At 36.3% G+C, this 20,109-nt stretch overlaps 1 protein-coding gene across 2 annotated transcripts in view; it reads right to left on the bottom strand.

Annotated features, from left to right (window-relative positions):
• LOC149561362 (uncharacterized) overlaps positions 1–19,876 on the bottom strand; it is a 79,686-nt gene extending 59,810 nt beyond the window's left edge. For both annotated transcript variants that reach the window (XM_089825102.1, XM_089825103.1), the window contains exon 1: positions 19,663–19,876. In XM_089825102.1, coding sequence (XP_089681228.1) covers positions 19,663–19,713 — 51 coding nt within the window. In that variant the 5' untranslated portion in view covers positions 19,714–19,876. The remainder of the gene's footprint in view (positions 1–19,662) is intronic.
• Between the last annotated feature and the right edge of the window lie 233 nt (positions 19,877–20,109).

Raw genomic sequence — 20,109 nt, 5'->3', positions numbered from 1 at the left:
GAACTATTGCATAGAACTCTTGATCATAAACAGAATACTTCTTCTTTGCATCATTCAATTTTTCACTAAAATATGCAATAGGCTTACCTTCTTGGCTTAATACACCCCCAATAGCGTTGCCACTGGCATCACAATCCACTTGGAAAACCTTTCTAAAATCTGGAGGAGCCAACACAAGCTGTTCTGTCACCATCTTCTTCAGCAATTCAAAACTTCTTGCAGCTGCTGCTGTCCATTTGAACTCTTTTCTATCCCCTCTTATTGTATCAGTTAGGGGTGCACATATGCCACTGAAATTCTTAATAAACTTCCTGTAAAAACTAACCAGACCATGAAATGATCTTACCTCAGTAGCAGACCTTGGAGTAGGCCATTCCAAGATGGCTTTTACCTTCTCTGGATCCATTTTGAGACCTTCAGGTGATATAACAAACCCCAAATAGACTAACTCCCTTTTTGCAAAGATACACTTCTTCAGATTAATTAACAGTTTCTCTTCCCTTAGCCTTTCAAGGACACTACGAATATGCAATAAATGTTCTTCCAAAGTCTTGCTGAAAATTAAAATATCATCCAAATAAACAATAACAAATTTTCCCAAGAACTTATTAAGTACCTCATTCATGAGCCGCATGAAGGTGCTTGGGGCGTTCGTCAATCCAAAGGGCATGACTAACCACTCATAAAGACCCTCCTTGGTCTTGAAGGCTGTTTTCCACTCATCTCTTTCTCGAATCCGTATCTGGTGATAACCACTCTTCAGATCTATCTTTGTGAAGTACTGAGCTCCACTCAAGCAGTCCATAAGATCATCCATCCTTGGCAAAGGAAACCGGTACTTGATGGTTATCCTATTTATAGCTCGAGAATCTGTACACATCCTCCACTCTCCATCCTTCTTTGGTGCGAGTACTGCAGGTACTGCACATGGACTCAGGCTCTCTCGAATCAAGCCCTTCCTCAACAGCTCTTGAACCTGTCTATTTAGCTCCTCTGTTTCGGTAGGAGTCATCCTGTGAGCAGCCTTGTTAGGCAAACTAGCTCCTGGAATCAGATCTATCTGATGACTGATTTGCCTTACTGGTGGCAATCCATCTGGAACATTATCAGAGATAATATCTCCAAATTCCCCTAGTAAATCTGAAACTTCAAGTGGTATTTCACTACTACCTTCTTTATCTTTCCTAGGAATCAAAGCATAGCACATATGTTGATGTTTCATGCCATCTAAAAACATCCTTCTATCAACAAGACAAATCCTAGCACTGCTACATACCTTTTCACCTTCCTTTTTCATGGGCTTCAATTTGTGGCAAACTCCATCCTTTGTCAGAGAGTATGTGTTTGCATGCCCATCATGTACTGCATGTCTATCAAACTGCCATGGTCTACCCAACAATAGATGGCAAACATCCATCGAAATAACATCACAGAGAACTTCATCATGGTAACTCCCAATTTTGAATTTCACTAAACATTGTTCACTTAACAAGACCTTATGATCATCTTTTACCCAAGCAATCCGATAAGGCTGGGGATGTTTCTCCCTCTTGAGCTTCAGCTTAGAGACCATCTCTTATGATACCAAGTTATCAGTGCTTCCACCATCAATGATCACCTCACAACATTTATGCTCACACTTGCATCTGGTACGGAACAAACTCCTCCATTGTCCCGGTTCAATCTCACCACTTAGTAGGACTCTTTCATTTACCAAGGTCTCTCCTCTTTCTGCATCCTCTGAATGTGATGATTGTGCATCCTCATCCACATGAGTAACCCTAGCTTGGCCCTCAGCTCTCCTATCTGTCCTTCCTTGTCGTTGAGGGCATTCAAAGGCACGATGACCTTCTTCATTGCAATGGAAACAGGTACCACGGAAGCCTCCTCTTCCTTGTCCACGTCCTCTACCTCTTCCTCTCTGATTTCCAAAGTCTTGATCATGGGAGCAGTTGAAACCCTCATTCCTCTGGTTCCTGCTAGTACCCACATCTTCATTTTTCTTTTGGGTTTCATTGCGGCCTCCAAATGATCTACCGCTTCCCCTTCCTCCTTGACCGCGCCCTCTTTGTCTTCCTTCAAACCTTTTATTCAGCTTCTCTTCAACTCGTAGGGCAAACTGGTATGCCTCTTCAATGCTAGTCATTCTTACCAGACTTAATTCCTCCTGGATGCTAGATCGCAACCCACTGATATAACGAGCAACCTTCTCCTTATTTGCTTCTGCATGCCCCGCTCTAATCAAGAGTCGGTAAAATTCTTCTGTATATTCTTGGACTGATCTTCCTGCTTGCTTTAACCCATGCATCTTCTTAAACAAATCAAGCTCGTAGTCCACAGGAATGAACTGCTTCTTCAATTTGTCCACCATGCGATCCCATCTTGTGATCTTCTCCTTTCCTCTTCTGTTTCTTTCCAATTGGACCTCTTGCCACCAGATTTTGGCATGGCCTTTCAGTTTGGCCTTTGCAAACTTAACCCTATCTGGGTCCTTGATATCCTCATACTCAAAGTATTCTTCCAGTTCATTGATCCAATCGATCAACTCATCTGGTTTCAGACTTCCTGAAAATACACCCACTTCAATTGTAGGTCTTTTCCCAAACTTAGTAATGGCCCTAAAAAGCCTTTCCTCTACATGATTCAGAACTTCTCCGTCAAATTCCCCTTCTGGTCCAATTTCATCTTCTTCGTTGTCATCTTCACTTTCATCACCTGCGGCCACAGTTGCTCCTCTACGGAGCTCCTCCTGCAATGCTTGTACCTGCCTTTGGAGGGCTCTAACCTCCTCAGGATTAATAGCTTTGGCCCTTCCGCCACGCTCTCTTCGTGGAGGCATCTTCTTAACTCAAACCCACAACCACACAGCCCTGGTGCAAACTGCCTCATAGTCGGCTCTCTGTCTACACACTCAGGAAAACCAGCTTTGATACCACTTGATGGGGACACAACCCAAGAACAGAATGGACACAACAGAAAAGGGGAATTGTATTAACTGAAAAATAAGCTAGTACATTCAGTACAGAGAAAATAAACTTCAAAACATACCCTAAGAGCTTACAATAGCATAAATGTGGAGATAATTTCTCCTTTCAGTACCTCCTCTCAAACTCCACTCCAAACTGCCTTTTACAATGCCAGAAATCTCCTTAAATAGACCCCGGAGGGTTAAGGACTAGGAGTACATTCTAGAAAGTGCTAGTAGGCATCCACCGACCAAATAGAAGGTTCCAAAAGCTGCATTAGAAGTCGACGCAAATCTAGAAGAATCCAGAAATGGTAACCGAACTTCCGGGAGGCATAACTTTTGAACCGTAGCTCCGATTGACGAACCATTTACATTTTCGGAAAGCTCTCGAAGCACTCTATAGCCCTATTGACCAGCTTCGCTCGTCTCCCATTTTTCGGCCCTTTTCGAGGTCATTTAATGCCCCTAACCTAACTTTGAAGCATTCTTAGGAGGTCTCCACAACCCGAAAAATTGAAATAACTTTCAAACCGTGGAGCCTTTTGACCTGATTCTTTTTCTGGAATGCTCTAAATTACAATTACATTCATCTAGCCAATTTACACCTCCTAGTTCACCAAAATGATGGCTCAATTACATACTCCTATTTTTTCGAGATTTACACGAACACTGATAGTGGAACTGTGCGAGTTGGAACCTTTATTTGACCCAAATGGGTATCCAAAAATGAAAACACATGAAACAGAAACTAAGTCTAAGTATTTTTTTTTGGTGACACAGGATTACCCTTATATCTCTAGATGCTCCTGCATCAAAGGGACCTGTCGGCTGATACACAATTTCTACCGACGACAACACTAAAGAGTTGACATTCTCAATGGCTGACCAAAATCAAAAACCTTAGTTTCTTCTTCCAAGTTTATATCAAACGCAGTTCACAATAATCGGATGATTAACAATGAAGCTCTCATCTCTATTTATTCTTTTCCTTCACCCTTCTAGAAGGAAATAAAATATTATTTAATTGCATTCGCTAAAAGTTTCCCCCTTTCCAATACAATAATTCGTTGTATTTCTAGAAAATGCACTCTCTAGAAGCCTCTCCTTTGCAATACAATAATTAATTGTACTTCTAGAAAATTTATTTAATTAAATATAGAGTCGCCTTTTAATTTTAATTTATTTAATGATTTTATAAAAAATTAATTTAATCAATTTCTCCTTATTTCTCCACTTAGCCTTCAGAGAATATAAAGGCTAAGAGCTTCACGGAGATGTTAAAAAGATGGAGACATTACAAATTCTACTTGTATAAATATCATAAAAGTAAAAATACCTGTTACCGATAAATGTTTGAATACCCAACTTATATTTATCAAATGTGCGTCCTAATATCTTGTGGAGAGAGAAAACACTGTCAGGGGCTTAACCACCCAACCATAGACCTTAAACTTATCCCCACACTTTCTTTAACTAGAAAGGCCATCCCTACTTGGAATAGACATGGAACACCTTGTCAGCCACTAAACATCCTGGTATCCAATCACACCACTCGACTTGACAACAGGAGAAAACAATAAACATGATCCTGCATGAGCTATTAAATGATTCTTTTTTAAAATAATAAACATTGTTATGTCACATCTAATTCGGTTTCATGTTATTGCAGATTTTTTCCTCTCACCTCTTCACCCTTTTCCTTGGCTATACAACCAGGTGAGTCCCAGGTATTTAAATCTCAAAGCAACCCGCTCTTTTTGTTGATTCTCAACTGATAAAAGAATATTATATGTTTCCAGCTTATCACATTTCTATGATCTACGAAAAATAGCTATTAGCATTGCAGAATGATATCATTTAATTCTGACTTCCAACAGCATAAATAAGTATGGAATCATGTCATGGATACTTGGCTTCTATTTATCATGAACAGCTCTATCTTAAAAATGGTCTATTAGACGATATTTTAAGCAAATGATTTGTATCGTGATATAAACTGTAGCTTACTCTTGTATAATTAGAATGCAACAACCATTGATAAAGAAAACATATTGTAATACTCGGGTTTCGGCTAACCACATAACTTGATATAATCTGGAAGAAGATGAAGTCTTGATGGACGTTTAATGTTACATCCCAATCTTCGACCTAATTTAAAATATAGCCGTTGAGGTTCACATGAAGTCAGTTGGCAGTTTAATTTGTTATAATCTGGCGAAATGGTAAGATGGTTAGTCGTTATAATTTCAAGTGAAGATAACATGTTAGTTGATCAGTTATCACAAATTCATGAAATTGAAAAGATGGTTAACCGTTATGATTATTTATGAGTAAATAATTTATTATGATAATATAATTTAACTGCGAAGAATTTCTTTGTAGGAAGCATGTCGAAGGGGTGGAAGCATTGTCAAAAAAAATTAGATAGGAGCATCACCATTATTGGGCAAATGGATTGAGGACCTAGTGACTTGAAAATAGGATACATTTGTGAGACCCGCATGAGCTATTTAATTAAATAATATGAGAAACATAAAATAATCTAATTTAAAATATAAAGCATACCTCAAGAGATTTTTAAATAATCTTCATCATATTATTATAATAAATACTTACGTACATATAAAAATAAAATTGAAATGGCAACAATAAATTATAATAGCATAATTTAATGATGTCACCCCATTTATATATTTGTATGAACGTATACAAATATATATTATTATAACATTTGAAAATTATAATCTTCCAATTCTTCTTTCCATCCTCTTATTTTATTTTATTATTTTCTCTGTCCATAGTTGATTTAGTACTTGGAATTCGAATGGTTTTATATCTTTTGAAACCGGCAGAAGCCAAGAAGGCATGGCCTTCTTTAAACTTAAGCCACGCATGAGGAACAGCATTTATTTATGCTCGATTGCCTTTGCATTCAGACTAAACCTTGAATGTATTTTCGTATATAACAACCATCTTCGTACTACTAAGTTTCTTGTCATCGTTTTACCATCATCCTTCCAATACATGCTGCTATCCTTGTTCCTCTATTTTTCTTTAACATTTGAACCCATCCCATGAATTGAAGTTCACATTATCGACTCCTAGATTATGCTCTCAACTGTTCATAGGAATTCTACCGTGAGGACTCAGACCCTGGAGTAAGTCTGAAAAGAAACATCTGCAGCGAAGAAGAATAGCTTCCAATTCAGATTTGTAGGGGATTCAAGCATATCCCGAGTTATATCAGCCCTTTTCATATACTTTGTCTTACAAGTAATTTTCCTGTAGAGACGTCATTAAGCAATTGGAGAGAAATTGATTTTAATTCAATTTGCAAAGTTCTCAGATAAGCTCTAAATTCTTATCAGATGAGTTATCATACTTTTCTTCTGTAGTCAACTACGCATAAAAATCCAATATTAAGACTGAGATTATCACATGTAGCTTTGCTGATGGCCTCTTGTGAATGTCTCAAAGTTTTCTTTTTTGTTTTTTATATAATACCATTGTATCTTGAACCACCATTAAGAAGTCGAGTGGTAACTATAGGAGTTTTATAATGTTGTATGGACCATCACAAAAATTATGGATAGCAATAGCAATAACTATGCAGTCCTAATCGCCAATAGTGGCATGCTATGATGGTTAAGTTGTTGAGTTGTTATCCTTGCCATCAAGGTTCAAATCTAATGAGGATGAGGTCCCCTGTTTGTGGCCTCACTAGTTCATAGCTTCGGGTCAAAAGTGTTTACCCGAGCAAAAAAAAAAACTCTGCAATCCTAATCCATGATAAAAATATAAAGAGTAGAATGTTGATAAATTTTCTAACACTTGGGATTTACCGGAAATGTAGCCATGAAAGGGTGAAGAGGTCTAAATAAAAAGGCAAAAAGCTCATGGGAAGTCACTGGCTACAAAGCCACATATAGTAAAGAGGTGTAATGAACCTGCAAGGATACAAAAAAGAATTCAGACATGAATAACTTAAATAAAGAAATACTTATTAGCTCATGCATGATCCTGTTAATTGTATCCTCATATTATCAAGTCGAATGGTGTGTTTAAATACCAGGATGCTTAGTAAATGACAAATGTTCCAAGTCCATTTTCGAGTAGGGAAGGCCTTTCTCATTAGAGATTGGTGGGAATAAGTTATGGTCCAAGATTGGGTGGTTAAGACCCTGACAATGTTTGACCTCTTCCAAATTGTTGAACGTACAACAGACAAAGATAAACTATACATTCAGTTGTTTGTTAGAACAGTTATTTTTACTTTTATGATGTACATGCAGGACTAAGGTAAGATTAATTGAGTTATATCATTGTTACAATTATTTTACATTTAGTTGCGAGAGATAGATTTATCTGATGGATTGTTATATCAATCTTTCATTTATATGAATAATAAATATGAGCATATTTTCTAATCTTGAGTTATTGCCACTGTTAAGCAATCGAAAGGAAAGGAATGATACAGTGGTATCTGGAGCCCTAAATGTTACAGTGGTATCTGAAGCCCTAATTGATTCAATAGTATCTAAAGCCCTAAGTGATACAGTGGTATCCGAAGCCCTAAATGATCCAATGGTAATCGATGTCCTAATTGATACAGTGGTATGTGATGCTCTAATTTTATATAGTGGTATTTAATGGTAATCGCCATTTGATTTTGGTTATAGTGGTATTGGATGGAAGTCGTTATATGATATTGTTATAGTAGTATTGTGGACTAATCTGGGTGATTGCAGAAGCATCCCTACAATGAATTCTGATTTCGAATTTCATGGTATCTGGATTTTAATTTCTATAGTAATTTATTGATTTTTTTTAACTTTTTAGTTAAGAAATTTTGTTTAATTGATTTTAACCGTCAATCTCTTTCATACGAATGAAACTAATTTAACTGTCTTCCTATGAAATTGAAGTAATAACTATAGTTCTTTGAATATGTTAGTTGTTAATTAAGATCCGAGAAAACTAGTTGTTACATTTAATCAATCAGCCTCACTCTTTGCAAGAGAGATTCTTGAATGCTAATCTCTAGTATGAACATTGCTCACGATTTCAGCAGAACTTAAATATAACAAGGAAATTGTGGAAGGGAAAACAATGCAATGGTTACTTGATGGTAACTGTAGAGGTATCGAATGCTAAGAAAAATGTGGTTGGGTAATATGAAAGAGTCGGGTGAAAAATAAGGAAGTCAGACACTTGAACAGGGAAGTCGGGTGCTTGGTAAAAAAAAAAAAAAAAGTATATATATATATCATTTGCCTCTCTTGACTTCATAATAAAAGGGTAGGTAACATGTCTCCTTGGCTTCCAAGAAGTTGTAACATAAAGAAATATCTTGGCTCTTGAACGCCAAATTAAAATGCCAAGTGTTACAATCAGTTTTCAAGCAAGAAAAAGAATAGAAAGATGGAAGAAGATTTGAAGGTTATAAATCGAAAATAATTATGGTTTATATCTATCTACATGCACGTAGATATATTTGTGAGGTGGCATCATTTTATTATAAAAAAAATAATATTATGGTGTCACTTTATTCTTATATCTATGTACGTACATAGGTATATATTATAATAATATGGAGAAAAATCAATCAAAACCTTTAAGGTACGTATTATTATTTTTTTAATTAAAATAATTAATGTTTTAAATGTTTATTTAATAGCTCATGCGGTTCCATCGATTGTATCCTAATGTTCAAGCCGCTAGGTCCTCAACTATCGTGATTCATGATTCATATCCATTTGCCCAGTGAAGGTGATGCTCCTGTGCCCAATTCTTTTCTAACAATACTTCCACCCCTTCAACATGCTTCTACAAGGAAATTCTCCGTAGTTAAACAAGTTCTTTAATCATAACAGTTAACCGCCTTTTCAATTCCATGAATTCATGATAAATAGTCAATTAGCATGTTATCTTCACATGAAATCATAACGACTAACCATCTTACCATTTCGCAGGATTATAACAAATTTAACTGTCAACTAACTTCATGTGAACCTCAACGGCTATATGAACATTTTTAATTGGGTCAAAAATTGGGATGTAACATGGACCTTGTTTCATTCTCTGTATACTTGACAATGTAATCCTCTTTGCTTTTAACGAAAGGTAGCTAGCTACCCCTAGGTAGCAATTTGCTGAATATATATATATATAGGTTATGTATATAAATAGATGTGTAATTGTATATATAGATACAATACAATACACTAACTAAATATGTGTGTTTTTGTGCGTGTGTGTGGAGAGAGATGGAGAGAGAGAGAGAGAGAGAGAGAGAGAGAGAGATGAATTTGTGATGATAAAGTTAACTTATAAAAGATTATGTATTTCAAATCACAATGGAATTAAATCCCATATGGCATAATTGCCAAATTATATTATTTTGCTCGAGCTACAATATAGATGGCATCTTTTAACTACGCATCAAATTGCAAATATGAATTGAAATGTGTTTCCTTAAAGCTGGTATCAGCAAGCTTAATATCAATGTATTGATGTTAACATGTGTTAAATTTAATTGGAAATAATCCACAATGGCTAAAAAGCGATGAGCATATTAACATCGTACTCTTAAATGAGAGAGTGGAGAATAATAAACAGGCTTGATCCTTTATAGTTTATACTGCCATTGAGAGCTGGATAGAGTTGGCTATTAGCATATTTATTTTGTTTTGGAACCGTTTATTTTGCATTGTGTGATAGTGAGAAGGAATAACTTGCTCCGAAGTGGAGACTTTGGAAGTCGATTTTGTAGACTCGTTTAAGTTATAAATTTTTAGAACTAAAGAATGGAAGGAAATATTGTTGGCAATGTCATAGGAGTCAATAATCATTAATTCTTCATTGCATTTTACTTCTCTACTCAAACTTGTGTTAAGAGCTTGAAAAGAGAAAAGTCTGAGCTTAGTAAAATAATGGACAAGCTCAATTTTAGTAGAGTTTGCTACACTACCAAGAGAGAATTGTTTTAACAATTGAGCTAAGGAAGCTACGACTCAAATGGCATGACTTAAGCTATTCTCGTCTGTACTCTCATGAAGGATAGGGTCACTTCTAGTAGCAAGGTGTGTGGGGGACTGTCAGTCTATGGTTGGAGGAAAGCAAATAGGCGATGCTCTCCCTCTTGCAAATATTTGTCAAGACTTGAGATATAGATCAATTAACCTAATTATCTGTAGACTCCAAATGCGAACACTTGTTATGTGATTTCAATTGTTAAATGAATGTATGATGTTACTTGAAAAAGAAAGAAAAAGTTTTAAGTTCATGATGAGTTAAGCATAGTTGTTTCCGTGTTTCTTAGGTGATGCATTGAATCATATATTGCATGTTGAAAGGCTATTTAAAAGGTTATAATTTTTTCATATGGCAAATTTTATATGCATCTTTTACTTTATCAATCGGTTTGATCTACTTACTTTGAAAAGTTAAATGGATTAAGTAGTTACATGAAGCACCCACGTACAAACAAACGAATCTTTCATAACCAAAGAAAAGGGGGAAACACCATCGATAAAACCCTTCTCGAAAAGAGAGAAAAAAATTAATATGCATTGATAAAAGAAGGAAAGGAAAAATCAATATGACCCCTCAAGGATTGCTTATGTCATAATACAATAGATGTCCCCCCAATAGGAGAGAGAAAATGAAGATATGAATACCAACCACAAAGAAGTGGCACAAGTGCCAATAATGAATGTTGAAAGACAAAACATGAACAAATGCCTAAGAACAAGATTTCTCTCATGTTGTGAGGTTTTTACACCATCGCCCCATTGCAAATAGGGTTCCCCCGCCCCCTTTTGCTTCTCGTTGATAGGTTTAGGTGGTAGAGTAGACTGGCAATAGTTTAAGATTTTTCAAGCCTTTTGGAATTGAAGGTATTGAAAGAAAATGAGAAATGATGAATTTAACTAAGTATGGGAGGAAGATAGCAATGGTCAAGTGTTTGGGTTTAAGCTACAACTTAGCTTGATTGGCAAAAGGTTGGGAAGGCATAATAAACTCTTTAATAAGATCACTTTGCCACATCAAGTAGTGGTATCCAACTTGTCATGCTTCAAACCCTACCACATCATGAGGTAGAATCGACTTCCTCGTACGACAACCTTTGATGCAAGAGGCCTTCAATCCCACCATATCACAACAAGTTATGAAATGCCCATCCCATGAATGTTTCAAATACATATATCATCAGCATTTATAGACCAAGTCTCTAATGATCTTGCTAAATCGTCAAGTATGTGTTGTCAAGTTCAATTCGTCATTGTTGAATTGCAAAGGCTCATTGCAAATATATTTGCACTGCTAAAGATAAGGAATGTTTCAATCACAGAACTGTTATTGTTCTCCAAATCTTGCTTTGTATTTATTGATTTCGATACTTACAAGAATGAATTCATTTGATATAAATAATCTATGATAGGATATGTGGGTGAATGGTCATGACCATTCACCTTTATATCTTAACATAGATTAGTTAAAACAATAACAACTGCTAATGCAGATTGGTTAACATTACACCAATTCATTATTGTGTAAAACTCACACATAATACTTGCATGAATGATAATGCCAAATAAGGATCAACGTTTCCAGTCAAACCGATAATCATATGAGATAAACAATGGTCGGCATCTACACCCATGCTGATAATCATATGAATATGTAAACTTTTATCAATGAAATATATATATGATTGCATCAGTTGTATTCAAAAAACAATATCAGAATAGCATCGAACTTATGTATTGACAATATGTATATATGCATATCAATATGTAAGTCATATTGATATGTATATATGCATACAGTTTAGATTTGTTATTCATAGTGTTTGTCTAACCGAAGCTATATAATTTAATACTCCCTCTTAGCTAGGGAAGACGAAATATATATTTCAATAAGTTCACCTTATTTGGAAGAGTGATATCACCTATCTTGTGACATCAAAAATATAATATGCTTAAGAACATCAAGTCACATGATATTCTTCTTATATGTATATCTAAGTTATGGTATGTGCACTGACATTAAGTCTCATGATGTCTATCGTAACACATCATGGCGTCACACCATGATTATCTCATGAAGAACATAATGATCTACAATAGGTATCATGTCTCATGATATCCATGAAAATGCTCAAGAGATACTAAGTACGACATATTTGGATATCACCCCACTCATGATATCAAGGAGTATATTGAACATCAAGTCAGCATGATATTCATATATCCTAGTTATGGTATGTGCACTGACATCATGTCGCATAATGTGCACCATAACTCATCATGGCATATCCATAGATATTAAGCCACATAATATCCACCACGATTATCTCATAAAGAACACATTGATGCACAAACTATATCAAGTCAGCATGATATCTATCAATAAGTCCATGGGATATTAACTATCAAGACATTTCCATGAATATCAAGTCAACATGATATTCACCATGATAGTAGACATTGTAAAGTCATCACCTTACAATGTTGAATACAAGTGTACAATATCAAAGAGATTGTCACCTTTCAGTAATGTACATAGGGGGCCCTGTTAGATTGTGGTGACTGATCAGGAAAGTACTGTACATACTTCATAAATAGTGGGGTTCGGGGCATTGCCCCGAAAAAAAAAAAAATTTTGGAAGTAGCCGACATGGTAGCCGACATATTATGGCCGACATATGGCCGACATGTTATAACCCTAAAGCGGTTTAATACTTGTATAAAAAGGGCTTAGGGTTGGGTATTTTTTATGTGTGGTAATACGAAATTGGTTCTTGCGGCGGTATTGAGCTGTAAGGGATTACGGATTGTAATCAGGTTGTAATCACTGGATTGTAATAAGATCGGACTTGCTGTTTGGTGGACGTAGCCCAGGGATTGGGTGAACCACGTTAAATCTTGGTGCCTTGTGTTCATTTTTGTGTGTTCTATTATTTTCTGTTATTGGTTATATTTGCATGTAGTTTTTATTTCTGTCCGTGGTTTATCCTAACAGGCCCATAAAGTCATGGAGTCACACACATGACAATAAAAAATTTTACATAGACTTACCATAGATTCTCTCATGTGGTGGTGTCATGTCATCACACACATGACATCCACCATGAACCATATTAGAGAGTAGATCTGCTATGACACAATCTATTGGGTGAAAAATAATGACTTTCTCCTCAAACTTCTTCTCAAAAGAAAGAAAATTCAAGGATAAAAGTAATAGATCATTGATGCTGAAGTTCCTTTTCAGCTAAGGCTTCATTCTCCAACATATCAAGCTTGTACCAAAAGTACACAAAACTTCTCTGTACTATAAGGCTTGGTGAGAATGTTGGCCGTTTGTTCTTTAGTGATAATGTACCTCAATTTAAAGTTAGAAAAACCATCTCATCATGGTCTAGTCCCTCTGAATTGATATCACTGGATGCCAACAGATGTAGATCCTTAAGCTGCTCCCTTTGTCATAGAGGCATGATCTACTCATATACTCCAATCATTGAAAATATTCTGTTCCAAAGGACTCATCATCAGGCACATTTATTAGTTTTAACTCGGTTACCGGGTACTGTCATTTAGGCCCGAGTCCTGGTACTGGTACAGTTTTGGTACTAGTTGTTCCGTGGTACTTCATGGATTCTCTCTGGGTCCTATAATAACACTCACAGGTCCTTCATAGAAGGACACACAATGAATGTGGGCACCCAAGAAGTACCCCAAGGCAGTAGGTTAGTTTATGTATGTATTTCTGATTAGTTCATCAGCATGCTCTTTGTATCAGCTTTAGATAGTGTCTTGCAACAGCTTGCTAGTATTATTCAAGTTAAAATTGGTCTATGTAATGCCCTTAGTTTATCACAGTAGTGAACAGCAACCTACTTCGATTCATTTGAAGGTGAGGGATTGATTTATTTTTTATTTGAAGATTTGAGTATATTACTATTGATAGATTTGTATAACCCAGCCAATAGTTATGTTTGTTGATCATGTTCGGATCGATGTCAATTTGTAATGCATGTAATCTAAAACTATATTAGTAATACAATTATTTATTTATGATTTTATTGGCCAATATGGATTTATGAGTATCACCTTCTTTTTGTATTTCTAACTTTGATGTTTGAACATAAATACATACATATATAGACAAACCTAAATCCACAAGGGGGGGAAAATTGTCATACCCATACCTGAACCCCGTATCTGTACCCAAACCAGAACCCGAATTGGCAACTTAGAGTTTTAATAAATACCACATTGTTCACAAGAGAAACTTTCCATACACAAATGTACTTGTCTGATTACCCAGTAACATGAGTGAATGTAATTAACCATGGATTTATCCCCTACTTTGGCTACATCAGGCATTCATGTTAATTTGGCTTCCTTCTAAAGCTCTAGCTACATCCATCAACCTCCTGACCTCCTCGTCCAAGGTTGCTTCTAATGTAATGTTATTTTCTTCTACTTCAAAAAATGTTTCAACCATCAACTTAGTCACGTGAATGTAAGCATTTAAGTATCCATCTATCCTCAAAGATTAATCAGATCCTCTAGCTGCTCCTTATTGTCATAGAAAGATATACACAAATATTTATTCTTATCCAAACTCCCTTCAATAGGAACCAATGTTATAGTAGTATATATTTATTAAAAAATTGTTGAAGTCTCATGTTAAATCATGTCTACCATTGAGATTTTAAAGAAGGCAATCAATCTACAATCTCTTTGGAAATTAAGTCAATTCTCAAACATCAATACCGTGTATTAATGCTGGAAAGACTGTGCAACCTAAATCTATATAGCCTTTTGATTATATTAATAATATCTCACCTTGACATAATACTCTTATGTCAGATATTTCATAGCTGTATATCATATAGACTGACAACCTTATTCAGTTGTGACTTCTGCATCTCATTTCTGAATAATCAATCCGGTAGCAGGCTTCTCTACAATCAAACCTTCAAAACCCTAAGAATATTAGAGTATAATCTATTAGAAGCTTCAGATTATAGATTTTGAGTTTTCCACACATTAGAAATCAGCAAAAGTAATGCAACCACACACTGCGAATATAGAGCACAAACATATCATTCTCTTGTGAAAAGGAGCATCCAACCTATCTCCTATATTCCAATTGTCACGGTGGTGATGGATAACTCAAACAATCATTCACAAAGTTTGAAATATTGCAGACCCCAAATCACATCACATTCTGGCAGTGTGATGGAGCCTCTATTGAATGCTATGGACAACCAACACTAGATTGTGGTTGGTGTTTCAGGCTGCTTCTTGTTTGTGTAAAGGAAAAATAAAATTTTCATATCACACAGGAAATAATGGTGATCATCATAACCTTTGTTGCGAGTGCCAGTAGCATAAATCTCCAACAACAGATATAAATATCATATAACATTTTGCATAAGTCACTTTTCAAACAATCCTGAAATATTATTAGATCTCATAGTAATATAGAATTAGATGTCATATCCATGGCTTCCAACATGAAATTGGCAATCACATCTCTCAGAAATCAATCTGATGTCTTTAGTATCAACCAAATCATCAAAGTAAATTGCCAAGAACTGGAAAGATGATTATCTCTGAGTGGTCCACTTTTATTACTTTGAAAAATACCTGGTGCAAATTCGTCCAAATTCATCCACGACAGTGATTGCTTTGGGCTAAAACCAATTGAGATAGAGGAGGATGCAGATGCGCAGGGTCCAGGCCAGATGCTACTCAGCAAGTGTTATCGAAACTAAATCTGTGCAGAACATCCTACAGATTTACAGATACTCTTTTGGTGCAGACATCAAAGAGGGTGAACATGAGGTGACCTGTAATCTCACACCATCTAGGGCACAAAATTTATGAGGCATATGGTATTGATTTCATAGCTGGCAGCCATCCTCTCTTAAGGTGATATCTTAACCTCGCTCCGATACCATGTTGAATTGCAAAGGATCGTTGCAAATGTATTTGCACTGCTAAAGATAAGGAATGTTTCAATCACAGAACTGTTATTATTCTCCAGATCTTGCTTCGTATTTATTGATTTCGATACTTGCAAGAATGAAGTCATTTGATATAAATTATCTATGATAGGTATGTGGGTGAATGGTCATGACCATTCACCTTTATATCTTAACATAGATTAGATAACAATAACAATTGCTAATGCAGATTGGTTAACATTACACCAATTCATTATTGTGTAAAACTCACACATAATACTTGCAGTAACGATAATGCCAAATAAGGATCAACATTTCTAGTCAAACTGATACATATGAGATAAACAATGGTTGGCATCTACACCCATGCCAATAATCATATGAACATGCGAACTTTTATTAATGAAATATATATATGTGAGTGCATCAGTTGTATTCAAAAAACAATATCAGAATAGCATCGAACTTATGTATTGACAATATGTATATATACATATCAATATGTAAGTTATATTGATATGTATATATGCATACAGTTCAGATTTGTTATTCATAGTGTTTGTCTGACCAAAGCTACATACTTTAACAGTCATGGTGAAAGTTTGATTTCATTCCTATGTTGAAGGTTGTCGAATCAAGTTGACACATGGATGTGAATTCCTAATATTATTTGGTCATAAGGATCTGATTGACTGGTCATGGTCATAAGCTTCATGAAATCAACATCTTGAATCTACTTATCACTGCCATTATAACACTTCATGAATTGGATTTGGGTCATCTTAGGATTCCCACTGGGTTCTTCAACTTCATTAGTAGCACCATTAGGATGTAAAGGGGTACCCCATTATCTCCTTCTTTGTTCAGAGTTTACATTGATGAACTCGAGAAGTTCCTTATTGAGCACCTTCCTATGGGAAATGGTTGCCTTCTTCACCATGTGTTGGTTCATATCTTGCTTTTTGCAAATGATGTAGTTCTCTTGGCCTCATCCCATGAGGGCTAACAAAGACAGTTGGGCTGTATGGTTTCTTTATGTGATTGGAGAGTGTTGATTGTGATTCTAGGTAAGACTATGTTAATAATTTTCAATTTTGCACCAGCTTCGTAATTTTGCTAACTTTGATGAGGGTAGTATGAGGTATCCCTACCTTGCTTATCGCTCCTCTAAGTCCCCTGTTCTCTCCTCTGCTCCCTCTAGTTGGTCTTGTGGTTGGTTGGCTAGGGCTGCGACCCTCCCAACTACTATCAGGATTGAGTTTGACCACCTTCTCCCATTCCAATATTCATTGGACACCCCCCTCCCACCTTCTCCACCCTAGAAAAGAGCTGAACAAGTGTGTTAGAGAGGATATTTATAGACAATACATCCACACCACAAGGGTCAAACCCCACGGGGGATTTCAACCGAAGATGGCTTTCTATGTTGAGCACTTTTTGGAGATTCAAGATGGTAACATTGCTCGTCCTTCTTACGCTTCTCGAAATTAGCAGCACTCCCTCAAGATTTTGCTTAGGTCGTTCAAAGTGCACTCCCACCATCACCATGTTGAGACTAATCACTTGCTTAACAGAGGGGACAGTATTTGCCAGCTCTATGCTCTCGAGTCTCAATGGGGTGGAGTCTGAGGAGCACTTTATTTTTTGTTACCCTATCTACTGTGAGATCGGTGGCAAGTTCTATTGTCTTTTCAAGGAGTCTCGTTCCCTCTCGTTCTTCTTCGGGTTCACGGATCAGAGCTATGTCGATCTTTATCTTTAGAAGGCTATTCGTTTGATAGACCACTCTTTTCACCCCTTGTGCCCTTTATCCAGCCAGCTCATCACTTCTTTCTTCCCTAGGACAATGCATAGCACCAAAAGGCACTTGTTCTCGCCTTCTCAACTCAAGTCATTGAGACCCCACATATGCTACTCTCAGAGATCCACTTCGTCTAGCCTTGTGAGTCACCTCCAGAAATAGCATTGTCGGCACCATCCCTCTACAACTCCTACGGATTATCCTTCTATTATGGGGTTTTTCTATGTTTCCTCAACTACCTACTTTTGTTCGGTGCGAAAGGGTTGTCCTCTCACCCCTCCCACCCTCCCCACGTCTCTCGGGGTTTGGTTTTTCTTTCTTTCTTTTGTTCATTGCTCTCTAGTCACCATTTGGTGTTCATGTTGTTGGTTGTATTTTGTTCGACTCCTCAATCCCTTAGACCCAGTTGTGGTCTGTTGTTGGACATTAATAAATTTATCTTTATCTTATCTAGTGACTAAATATGTATTTCAAAACAGCCATTTTTCTCTCTTTGGTTTGTCAATATCATATGATTTTTCTTCTCTTGTGATCTTCAGCTTTATTCTCAGCTGATCAATCTCTATAGTCGCTGACTTGGCATTTTTAAAGGAATGAGTTCTTGTCTACATAACCTTCCTTATAATTACTCTAATTTCTGATAGAAATTTATTGGAGAAAACATGTGTGTAGCATGTTCCATGCCCTTGTTTTTCTGCACTTTTCAGCTTAATTTTAAGTTCTGTTCTATTGACCATACAAAGTAACTAATCATTACAATCCCACCTAAATAATAAAGCAGATTCACCGCCATCTTTCTTTCACAAATCACTAACACTAATAGCAACAAACACCCTACATTGGCTCTCGTTTTAAACAAGCATAAAACTTGTTAAAAAAGCCTATTTTAGTGTTTAGAGCAACAATGCACCCGCCCCATCAAACCCCACCCTCAATCACACTATCATCATAGAGAATAAACAAGTGTCTCAAGAATGAAATAGAGGAGGTCTCTTGCAAATCGTTGCAACTTACCTAATAGGTTTGGTATTAGTCCAGCTCAATATTATTGTTAAAAAAGGAATATGATAGAAGTATGTGATGATTAGAGGCAAGTGCTTTAACTTTTCAGAGGTGAAGCTCAAGACAAGCATACCGCAACACCCAAATTCAAAACTCGATATAATCTTTAGCGAGGGATATGCAACAACTGTGAGACCAGGCAATCCCACTGAGAGTGGATTATGCTCGATCATATTTGGAATTGCCTGAGCAATGTGAATGGTAAAAAGTTTGGTAGTCTCACCTTTTTATAATCAGTAAAAGCGTTGCCCTAGTCACCTTGGGAGTTGGCTTGAAAAGACCCGGGAATAGAACAATGCAGCCAACTACACTTTTTCCTGAAGGAAATTGCAAAAAGAAATAAAACCCACAAAACACCATATTTAATAGCCTTGTTAGTAGTAACCCAAGCTCAATTTTCACTAAGCTATTTGAGCTCGAAGAAATCTACTAATCTGTGCCATTATATTCTAACATATATGCGTGCCTCTTATGCGTAAAAGTTACTGATCAAAATACCATATAGCAGGACCCTTCTACCCAAGGATAAAACCAATAGACAGAATAGATCATTGAACGCAGGGATGTGCATATACTCTTCAAAAGAAAAATGCTCGGTGCTAAAGAGGTTTAATGACAATACAAACTGCAAAATTAATCTTATTTTTTTATCATTTGACAGTGTTGATAATTTAAAAACAGAGACTAGAACCCATTTGCTAGTTTTTAGCCTAATTGAATCAAAGTTATAGTTGGGCAGTAAACAGAGTATACAGTCCAGTTACCATAAGAACTTTTTACATTATTTTTAAAGGTTGAATGCAATTTCTACTGAACCTACGTTAAGCACACAGAAGATAAACTGGATACCTTGGGCTCCCTGGAAAGCATTAAAAACGATGTCCCAGAAGCAGCTGCCATTTCTTCCTTGTGTGTGAAACGAATAACAATAGCAATAACACTAATGAAAGGTCTGGGTAAATTCAAAAAAACATATGTCTTATTCCCATGAATGCCTGCAAACACGCAAATAACGAAGTTCGCCTGTCATGCTGATAGTGCTGAGTCTCCTGTTTTCCTTACTGGTTTCTCTCCGAAAAATCAAACATTAAATAGCCTTTTATGCTCCGTCATCGTTTGTGTGAGGGCAACGTCTATACAGCCACGAAAATGCACTTTCATACGAAGGAGAGGACTTTGTCAATTTTTTAAAAAGTTAGAAAAAGCAATGTAAAGTAAGTGCATTTTCGTGGCTGTATAGCCACGCCAGGGTGGGGTTAAACCCCTCCCCACATATATATTATATTTTATTTATTT

Source organism: Cupressus sempervirens, chromosome 4 (genome assembly GCF_028749045.1).
Source record: "Cupressus sempervirens isolate cs-2001-9-10 chromosome 4, ASM2874904v1, whole genome shotgun sequence".
Classification (NCBI taxonomy): Eukaryota; Viridiplantae; Streptophyta; class Pinopsida; order Cupressales; family Cupressaceae; genus Cupressus; species Cupressus sempervirens.
This window is presented reverse-complemented; position numbering and strand designations above follow the sequence as displayed.